This window comes from Abramis brama (assembly GCF_963993115.1).
Source record: "Abramis brama genome assembly, chromosome: 6".
Taxonomy (NCBI): domain Eukaryota; kingdom Metazoa; phylum Chordata; class Actinopteri; order Cypriniformes; family Leuciscidae; genus Abramis; species Abramis brama.
In genome coordinates, this window is record NC_139968.1 from 21,049,589 (window position 1) to 21,061,097 (window position 11,509).

General features: G+C 35.9%; 1 protein-coding gene across 1 annotated transcript in view; it reads left to right on the plus strand.

Moving 5' to 3' along the window:
- The window catches only part of LOC311084451 (DNA-directed RNA polymerase, mitochondrial-like), a 48,430-nt gene extending 38,779 nt beyond the window's left edge, over positions 1-9,651 (plus strand). Inside the window, exons 16-21 of the mRNA XM_084116475.1 lie at positions 6-58; positions 3,861-3,959; positions 5,157-5,229; positions 5,916-6,007; positions 7,284-7,357; positions 8,920-9,651. Of these exons, the coding sequence (XP_083972601.1) occupies positions 6-58; positions 3,861-3,959; positions 5,157-5,229; positions 5,916-6,007; positions 7,284-7,357; positions 8,920-8,969 (441 nt within the window). The 3' untranslated portion in view covers positions 8,970-9,651. The remainder of the gene's footprint in view (positions 1-5; positions 59-3,860; positions 3,960-5,156; positions 5,230-5,915; positions 6,008-7,283; positions 7,358-8,919) is intronic.
- The last annotated feature ends 1,858 nt before the right edge of the window (positions 9,652-11,509 follow it).

Below are 11,509 nucleotides of genomic sequence, written 5' to 3' on the forward strand. Positions count from 1 at the left end.
CGCAGCTCAAGAGCAGCATACAGAATCTGAGCATCAATATAAGCCATGATGCCAATGAGTAAGTACCTCCCCCTTACTTTGACCCCTGTATTGATGTTGACCTCTGACCTCTCCCCACATTACTTGATTTGGTTTGCTTGTTTTATTTACATGAATAGTGCTTCATTTAGTGGCTCGAGTGATGTTTCTGTACTTTTGATCTTTTCAAGAGATTTTGAACGATAATTCGGCCACTAAATATTGATGATAAATAAATTGTATTGAATTGTTTTTAATTAACATGGGAAAGGGGATTACAATGCACAAAAGTCTAATAAAAAAGTTATTTGTTTACTAAGAATGATAAGAAACATTTCACCTTTGTGACAATTTATTGTCGTCTGATCATGCTGTTAAAAAACAGGTTTTCCATATCAAAACCTGGGTTTTTGTAGTTTGTATATATAATTTAGTGTTTATTTATATTTTATTTTATTTCAGTTAACAAAAAGTTTTTTTTTTTTTAAATATTGTTTTAATTTTTGTTTTAGTACTTTACAATAACACTGCCCCCTTGTGGTCAAAAGCATTTCTATTGCATTGTGGCTTAATAGATTTGTGTTGGGACTTCATTTAATTGTTTTGTGGCTTAATTTGGTGGAAATTTCATTGGAAATTTAATGTCCAATGAGTCAGCGTAGTAATACACAAGAAAACAGGTATATGTGTGAGTCTTTGCTGTACATTTTCATTGTTTTTTGTTCCTTTTGTTGAGTATCATTGCACCGTACCCCACAGAGCACATTAAACAGTTAAATGGGAGCGCTTAACAGCAAATTGTTTGAGTAACAGGAATACCTAGAGGCAGCGCCTGTGTCACACAAGCATTTGACGCTGTTCTGGGCCCATCAGTGGATGGCCAGAATTCATTATCATATACAGAAACCCCTGGAGGATATGAAAGAAGCAGAAAGTCTCTCAGATGAGAAGAGTGGCATTTCGTGTTGAAATGTCACTGCTGCACATCCTGTATGTCATTTACTGAATGGAGGGCTACCCAGAATGAACAATGAATTAACATCAGCGCTCATTTTATCATCTGTTGACGTGCATTTGCATAGGAGACCAAGTATATTTTGGATTAATTGGAGTTAGGATTGTGTTGTTTCTAAATGTAACAGTGTTTTAAAGGGATAGTTCAGTCAAAAATGAAAATTGTAATTTGTCATTTATTCACCCACAACCTTTCTTTTTGTTTCAAGCCTTTCTTTCTGTGGAACACATAAAGTTACAATGATTCAAAAAGGAAACAAAAGCGCTATAAATGTATCATATAAGCTGTTCAAATGAGTTATTCTATTCTAAGTACTCTGAAGTCATATAAAAAGTCCACATTCAATTTAAGAATAAGTACATTTTTAAATATTTCTTCATTTGCATTAAGCAAGAATAATGATCATATTGGTTTTAAACAACATGGGGGCCACCATTATGATGACTGAATTATATCTTTTTTTGTGAAATATCCCTTTAAGTCTCACTGGTAACATTTTGTGTTTGTGTCGGCAGTCTCTTTGCTTATTCGACGCTCTCTCCAAAATGCCCATGCATAAACAAACGCACCGTCATCCACCACTTTACCATATGTTCTCAAGTCAGCATCATCTTTTATTAAACAAACACTTCTGTGCTTCAAACTGAAACCCCAAATGTTCATTCCGTACGCAATCATCTGCTGTTTTAATATGATCACCTCATTTCACAGTTTCAATCCTTGCGGTGCTTTACCCAAGCTTGGTTCACACCACTTGGAAAAGCCTCATTTGGGAGTTATCTTGCTGACCTTCCCCCAAAAGCCGCAAGGCCGTGATTATAAACCACTTACAATGGGGCCTCACTTGTACTTCTCTATCACTACCTGTGATAGACCACCAAACCTGTACTGACTATCACAGGAATTACATTAGCAGAAGCCGGGGTGACGAAAAGGGATCTCCCAATTCTCATAGATGGCCAAGAGCACTCATGGCTAGACTGACAGCCGCCACTGTGATTGTACGTCCCTCTCAGGCTTTGAGAAATGGCTTTGGGTGTCCATGCAGACCAAGCTGAAGGGCTGATCTTCAGATATGTACAGTCTACCAGATGTCAGCCACACATCTAGGTGTTGAAAGAAATCTCAAGCTGATCTAATACAAGCGCTCTAATTTCCCAGAGGACAGTTTCTAGGTAAGATGTAGATAAAGAAGCTTGTTTGAACAAGATTAAAGTGAAGACCCGACCGGAGATTCACACGCATGCGTAACGGACCACGGACTGAATCAAAGATCCATCATGTGCTCGAATTAGAGGCTGAATAGACCCTCATTAATGAAGAGACCTGAATAAATGATGAAATAAAGAGGGTGGCAGCAGCTCTCTTGTTGACAGAGACCTAAAGCCCTCTCTGAATTACCAGAAATTATCTTCAGCACAGTGTCGCTCTGTGAAGCCTAGAGATTGTAGATAGTTACTCTTTAGTCTCGCATAGCCAGACCTTCAGACTGACGGCAGATGGTCTGGACTCCATAGCAGCTTTCATTGGCCAAGAACCGCCCAGAGGCCGTCTGACTGACGTGTAAAGCAACCAATCACAGTTCGTTTAGTTCAGCATCATGTTTAGGGGCGTGAAAATATAATGTCGATGTCCAGACCGGTGTGTAAAACCCTTGGAGGTATTTTAAAGAGTCTATGCCGTAAACTTTAACATACTTTTGAAAATCCAGCGTTTAGTTGATCCTGATAATCACTCATTGTCACAGTTGTAAACCCACGACAGTGTTCTTCTTCCATGAGGGGGTTTGGCTTCACGGCATCTTTGTTTCTAGGCAGAACGTTTAAGAACGCGACACACACATCTCCCGAACATCCTGTAGAATTCATCCAATCAGATGACGACTTCAAAAATGTCTGAAGTGTTTCCAGTTAAGTGTGCCATATGCATCAGACGTTCAGCCAACGGTCCGTTGGCGTGATGTCTGAGACTGAGACTGTTCTCTTTCACTCTCTCTCTCTCTCTCTCTCTCTCTCTCTCTCTCTCTCTCTCTCTCTCTCTCTCTCTCTCTCTCAGAGGATCTGACCTTAAAGGTGAACTAAGTAACTTTTTTACCTTAACCGAACAGCTTCGGAGTCATTGGAATAGTTATATGACTTTTTTCGGGTTGAATGGTGGTCGTCTCGCACCCCCCAAGTGCCTGTGAGCCGAAAAACCACCCTTGCAACTTTGGGCCGCCAGCCGCAGCGTCAGGAAGTATCGCGTGATATCAGGTCTCGCAATGTAAAATTCTAAAATTCTGTCATTATTGCGCTCCCTCACGCTGTTCGAACCCGAATGAAGAAGACGTTTTAAAGAATGTCCCATCTGCTTTGATGTCGTTGATCTACTAGCCTCTGGTATCTGAGAGTCGCCAACAAGTTTTTCGACAGTGTTGTCAAATATCTACTCCGAAGCTGTAGGGGGAGCTCTATAGAGAAACCTGCGAGCAAAAAGCGAGAATACAGTGAAGAAATTCCCGAGAACTACATAGCCCTGCTTTAAGTATGACTATTTTTATTCTGAACTTTTTTGTCTGATATAGAGCAGTATAATGAAATATCTTCAGCCCTAATAAGCACACACATTACTCTTTTACCGGTCTAGCGGGTGCTCTGTTCATTGTGTGTCTCTGTCTTGGATGATACTCAAGACTGACCTACCTATTCAATGATGTATGGATCCTGGCACCACAGGTGTGTGTTGCCCAGCGTGAAGTTGGTGACGCTGGCCTTAATTACCCATGTGTGTTTATATTTAGAGAAAATCTGAATGTTCCCTTCATAGCTTTTTTTTGTGCTTTATTTAGGAAACCGGACAGCATGAAGCAGAAAAACGCCTTCCCGCCTAATTTCATCCACTCTCTGGACTCCACGCACATGATGCTGACATCACTGCATTGTTACAGGTGATGAGCCGTCTGTTGTTTTACATCCCACACTCAAAAGGTCTTTAAATCCTTGGTTATCACGTTTTTAGACCCTGGGTTAAGACTGCTTTTAAATTTTGCTCCAGAGTGTTACAACAAGCTGCCTAGCAACAGACAACCAATCATATAATTAACAGTGATTACCTCATTTAATATTAATGATCTTTCTACAGTCCCAGAATCTTTCTTGTGTTGTATATTTTGTTTATTGGAGAATTTTGTAGCTTAAAAAATTAAGAGACTGTATTGTTTGGTTTTGCTTCTTCAGGCAATGTTATATCTCTTAAACATGCAAATAAAAATGCTAACCTGAATATACAGACTGAAACAGATAAGTGCTTACATTTACCTGGGTTAAGAATAAAGAGTGACCGAGATTACCTTTTTCTGTCAGATATGATACAGATCATACAATGTCTTTGTTTAATTTGCAGAATGGATTTTAGTTGTTTTTATTTCTTTTTGACACCATAAAAGCTAATAATGGACATAATAACGTGATCATTAGACAAGAATAAAAATATATACACATTATGAATCATTTTTAAATACTTGTACTGCTACTACTACCGCTAATTATAATAATAATAATAAAAACAATAGGTGCCTCCGCACCTTCGGTGCTTGGCCCCTAATAATAAATAAATAAATAAATAAATAAATAAATAAATAAATAAATAAATAATAGAACAATATCCATTCATAATTATTAATTGCGCATATATTTAATAGAATAAAATAAAATGTATAATATTAATACATATTAACAACAATTTTCATTAATATTAATCATACTATTAATATTTATGATAATATTACATCATTCATAATACATATTATAATTAAATACATTAATAAATAATATTAATAACAATATTCAAAATGAATTTATAAAATTAAGATATGTATTAAAGTAATGATAATACATTATTTTATATTTATTAATAATAATAATAATAACATTTCATTATTATTAGTATTAGTAATAGTAATAATAATAATGATAATAAATTATTTATATTATTAGTAATAGTAATAATAATAATGATAAATTATTTACATTGCCTATATCTGATAGTAATTATAAAAAAATATATAGTATAAATAATATTAGCAAACAATATTCATTATTATTATTATTATTTTAATTATTCATTGTTTTCTTCACACATGCAGGGCTGGTCTTACGTTTGTGTCCGTCCATGACTGTTATTGGACCCACGCTCTGACGGTGGACACCATGAACAAGGTGTGTAAGGAACTGAGCATTCAGTGCAGAATGTTTTTCCAATGCAAATTCTTTTGATAGGAATGACTGAGCGGCCCCACCATGTCAGCTTAATGGCCAGATGTTTGCATGCTGAGTTCACCATATGTTCAATAACCAACCCTGTCAGCATGGGTTATTTCCATACTGAATGGTCGTACCTCTCATCCTCTCAACTGGTCCATTTTTTGGAAAGTTGCCATTAACTTGATTAGTTTAATTTAGCTTTTTATATTATTTACCTCAGATTCCTTTCACAGATCTATTTTAGACCAAAATTATTTTAAAAGAAATAATTCACCCCAAAATGAAAGTTATTGGCTGTACTTACTTTACAATCACCTTCATTTGTTAAGTTTCACCTCTATGTGACACTACAGTGAACTTCTGAAGCTTAATAGCTCACTCTGTTCCTTTAAACCATATTCAGCTGTCTGTATTGAGACTCTTTTTTTATCTTTTCCTTCTCTCCTTCTGTCTATTGTCTGCAAGTCTTTCCCTGACATGCTTTGTGACCACAGATTCCTCTTAAAATGGGAAAGTTCAAATTGGAGAGAGGTGAAACGTCTGAGACGAGCATTGGAAAAGGGAAGCGAGAGGGAGATAGCATTGAAGCTGGCGCATTGGTGTGCATAATGACTGACTGAGTGCTCTGTGTCGCTCCTCAGGTGTGTCGTGAGCAGTTTGTGGCTCTGCATAGTCAGCCCATTCTAGAAGAGCTGTCCAGGTTTCTTCTGCAGAAATACTGTAGCAGGCCTCCGTAAGTCCCATTGCACATAGCTGGTTTTTAACTACTACATGGTTTTTAACTACTACTAATAGTGGTTCGGCACTAAACCGCTATCTGCTTAGGATTCACTGATAAATATCTAGTATCAGGTGATACTGATAAAAAAAAAAAAAAAAATTATATTATTTAACCACTTCACTGCTAAAAACTTGAAACTGATATTGAAATTCTGGCCGATACCAATAATAACAAGTTTGTATTTAGAATTAAATAGATAAACGATCATGTTAAGGCAGATAACCGATAAATGGCTGATTTTATAAATCTCTTCTGCTTTCTTTTAAAAGAAAATGAAAACATAAAAACTTGGAATGTCGATTTAACGCATTCATTTAATTAATTAGTTATGGGGGAAAATAACACGTTAAAATTATTAACGCATTTAACGCACCCAACCCGCCCCAGACCTACGTACTATAGGTCATCTTACATTTTATACAGTTTATTGGTGATGAACATGAAGCAGGGCAACAACTCATTATGTAGCCTATAGAATGGCCCTAAAATTCAAGATATCAGGGCAAAAATGCCCCTGTATTTTTTTGTCTCATATCATATTATATAGTTAAGCAATATCACACGAGTAACGAGCGCAATATCACACGAGTGATGTTTTTGTCCCGAATAGAATGAATGCAAATGTTATATTGATTTTATACAACAGTTCAATAAATAAGAAGTTAGTATTGTGTTATATTTTAGACAATATTGTCTGTTTTTGCTCAATTTTGCCAATAAAAATATTACCAGCAAAAAGCGGTGTTTCGTTTCTGGATGAATCCGCGTTTTGAGCGAATCAATCGGGTGAACCAATGATTCAATTGCCTATTCATAAAAAGAGTCATTTACTTTATTTCTGAATGAATCAGCCGTTTGAACGAATCAAAGGAATTAAAGACTTACTCCTGAAAACATTCACCACCTCCTAAAGTTTTAGTTTCTTATTTAGAGTATAAGTTCATTAAAAAAAATTATTTCATATTTTCATAATAATAAAAACCCATTCTAAATTCTGTTACCAATAATAATTTTTTTATTGTAGCCGATATAATACACTAAAAGCTCAAATAAATAGTTTGTGCGCTCAAAATGAATTTAGAATAGACCGATACAAGTAAATAACTAATTATCACCTGATACAATAAACACAAAAAAACCCACCAATATCTCCTAAAAACGTATATGTTGCTGATATGAATGAATGAATAAGGTTTGGTTCAACTGAGTCCATTTCTTACTCTCACAGGGTTGTATCCAAGCCAAAGAAGATTCAAGAATACTATAAGATGTTACAGCTTTTGTCCAGCGTTCCTCATACAGGTGAGTTAAACCCCGTCGCTTTCTGACACACAGGCCAGCTGCTCGACATCATCTGATTGACAGCTTGTCAGGTTTAGGGCAGCTTTTGTGCTGTTGCATAACGACGCACCGTCCCGCAGAACCACACATGCGATTTTATGCTCATCAGCGAGATAGATTTCATTAAACTGATGACAATTAATTCTGTCAACTGGTTAATCTGTTTATGTAACATGGGCCAGAAGGAAACACAATGGACAACATGAGCGCATTTATCGCAAAATCACACATCACATAAAACCCTGATTCAGCAGAGACGATATTGAGGGGAGCTTTTAAAATGTCAGTAAAAACAAGAAATACGATGATTTATTCACCATATAACTGTATATACCACTGTATAACACACACTTTTTATTTCTGTAATAAAACAGTTTAATATTATTTCTAAAGTCCTGATACATGCTGACCTGTTTAAGGGTTTTGTTTATATTTATATGTCCTGTAGGATTCATTTCATGTTTTCAAGTACAAATGACATTGATTTGAGATGATGGATTGATTAAATAGAGTGACTTGGATGACAATACGTATGAAAATAAGTGTCATTTGTCAGTTTTAAACATTGATCATAATAAGAAATATTTCTTGAGCACTGAATCATCATATTAGAATGATTTCTGAAGGATCATGTGATGCTGAATATTGCTATCACATGAATAAATCAAATTTTAAAAGATATGAAAATAGAAAACAGTTATTTTAAATTGATGTTTCACAATAGGAGACCATAGTAGCCTTATAATAGAAATATTTACTTTTTGAAGTGTGTTTGTGAATTATAATTGTAAGTCTAGATTATAATATTCATATTTATGAATTTTCATTTATGCTGACGTTGTGTTCGGGCACAATTTTTATTTCTTTAGATATTGCATTAATGAGAAATTGAGTATAAAGTGTTGTTTTTTTTATTAATTAATTTATTTATTTTTATTATATAATTAGTTCAATATACACACTACTGTTAAAGACATTTTGTCCAGTAAGGATGCATAAAATGTATTAAAAGTGACAGTAAAGAAATTGTTATTCATCAAAGACTCCTGAAAAAAAATCTGTCATGGTTTCAACAAAAATATTAACTGTTTTCGACACTGATAATAATAATAATAAATGTTTCTTGAGCAGCAAATCATCATATTAGAATGATTTCTGAAGGATCATGTGACACTGAAGACTGGAGTAAAGATGCTGAAAATACAGCTTTGATCACTGGAATAAATTACATTATAAAATATATTAAAATAGAAAACAGTTCTTTTAAAATGTAATAATATTTCACTATTACTGTTTTTACTGTATATTAGATCAAATCAATACAGCCTTGGTGGCCATAAGAGACTTCTTTCAAAAACATTAAAATATATATTACTGTCACCAAACTTTTGAATGGAAGTGTAAAGAGACGGTTTAAAAGTGGAAATTATGTCATATCAGATCTATAAAAAGCGCACACTAATTAACTAGTTGTTACATATTTCATGTTAAATCCCCGTAATCATGTCCTTTCTCTCTTGTAGGTGATTTCGACCTGGAAAAGGTGAAAGAATCAGTGTATTTCTTCAGCTGAGGAGCGTATCGCGAGCTGACGGACCGCTTTCATCAGGAGGCTGAGAGCCCTCCACAGACCTCATCAAAACAGACTGTCGAACGAGTGCGTGATGCGGACGGATTGCTTGATCTGGTAGATGAGTGAGTGAGTGTGTGTGTCTGTCTTGTCATATTATCATAAAGACATCACTTAAGCACTGAAGCAGAGTTCTGACGGAGGTAAACCGCAGGAGTCACCCTTGTGTGCGAGCACGAGAGCGTGGAAGCGTATACGTGATCTCGTCTTGGTATGGAGTGAGAGCGCTCTCTCGGCGGGGCTCTGATCCGCTCCTTCACTTCTGAGTGCTAACACGGGCCTGATTAACCACATGATTCTGCCTCTCATCGATTTCAAGGCAACCCCGTCTGAAAGGCCCTCTCTGACATTTCCACTTGGACATGATTTACTCCCAGCGTCTCCCCGCAGCTGGCGGCTCTCACATTCAAAGCCAGTGAAAAAAACAAAAGGGTGTTTATGATAATGGATCAGAGCACCTTTAGGGCAGCTTTGGATGGCGTTTGACCTTGTGGTGCCCTTTTTTTAAAGACTTGACAGCACTTAAATGAATGTGTTTTACGAACAGAGACGTTTTGATCCGTTGGACGCTTGTCTGATAATTTACACATGGCATTCAGCGAGAAATAAAGTCAATATTTTTGCACTCTGGGTCTGCAAAAGGTTAATTGTTATTGAAATTTCAATAGCTTGCTTCAGCAGCTCTGTTCTGTTTTCTGGATTTTGGCAGCGTTTTGTTACAAAGGGCAAAGCGAAACAAAACCAATCCAATGCAAGGCTACACTGAATTACACAAGAATTGATGTCAAAAGACCTGCTCGTTTCCTGACATCTCGAACAACCTCTGCGTAGGAAGTTAGCCTTGCAATAGCTTATGGGCTTAGAGCTATTTGCCGCCACATATTGGTTTTAAGACACTTAACGCCAGTGTTTCCTGAAGCTACAGGCGAAATAAATTCAATTTTACCTGAGCTGAGTTTGCAATGTGATCAGTTAAACGCGTCATTCTACAGCACAACCACCGGTGTAATACAATTCATGAACAACTGACTCTTATAAATCATTTCAATTAATGAATCTCTCATAAGATTCACAAACTATATATGAATCATTTAAAAAAAAAAAAAAGATTTATCTGATCCGTCTTATCCAATTTGCTGATTCAATGAACCGCAAGTCATTTCTTGATTCTCATTTCCCTCGAAATGAAGCAAGAAATGTTGTGCGTACTTTCCCGAGTGAATGAACGCATCTTTCAAAAACACAACCTTCTGTGTAATGTGATTCACAACAAAGTGACTCTTATAAAATGATTCTTTTAATGAACTAAATGATTCACATGAATCATTTGGTTTGAAAATGGTTTGAAGTCATTGAGCAGTTTCTCTTGGTTTACTCAAAATTATGTAAGAAATGTTTTGTATACCTACCGGAGTTGAGTTTGCAATGTGAGTCAGAATCAGATAAATCAGAATCTGAATAATCAGCTGTTCATGACGTTTAATTAGAGATACAGTACATTTGCAAGATGGTTCAGCCAAAGGTTCTAGTCGTCATCCAAATTTCACTGCGAAAGAATAAAAATTGCTCTCAAATCAAGTGATTGGATGAAACCCTCTACTTAATCATTCATAACATAGCTCAAACTCTTAAGCGACAGACTGAAAAGTCACTTAAAGCAATGAGCAACAGCGTTTTCTTATAGATGCAGCACTTTTACAATCATGTAAATTATTTTGCTACACCGTCATTATGGACTACTGCATATAAATTGATGAATGAATGCATAACACATTTTTATGAAACGGATATTTACACTCTGATCGGAAGAATCGTGAACTGAACATGAACTAAACGTCTATTTCTGCTTGCTGTCATGCCCAACACCCCCCCACAATAAAATCAAAGCTTTGTGCTTTATTAGGTACCAGTAATGAGGCTGAAATAGACAACTTTCCATTGTAAAACGCTCATGGATGGACATGAGACAAGCAGATATCTTTCAGACCAATGATTGAAGTGGCCATCTCAACAGTTATGACTAGAGTAGAGAAAAAAGCCAGCTGGCCTTAGATGCAGTCATTTAGATGAATTAATTATTATTTCCCAGTTGATGTGGTTACTTCTGCTGCTCATTATGTACCAAACATTACTAATGGAACTGAGAGATGACTGCATGCCAGAAAAGTCAGTTTAATGTAATTTAAGTTGAAATGACTTAAACATCCAAGTTGATTGTACTTAAAAAACAATTTAAGGCAGCAACTTTTTTTTTACAGTGCTGTCACAGGTTTACTTCCATTCAGGACACCAATAAAATGGCAACCAATTGAATTTCAGGTCTGCTGGACTAAAATGAACTCAGTTAAGTTGTACATTAAACGGTAAGTATCATCATTATACAACTTTATTTCATGCAAAGCTGCAAAACAACCCCAGGGTCTTGTAACATCCTAATTAATGAAGCATGTTTGTTTAGTAGCTTCATCGCAATACGTTCTGAA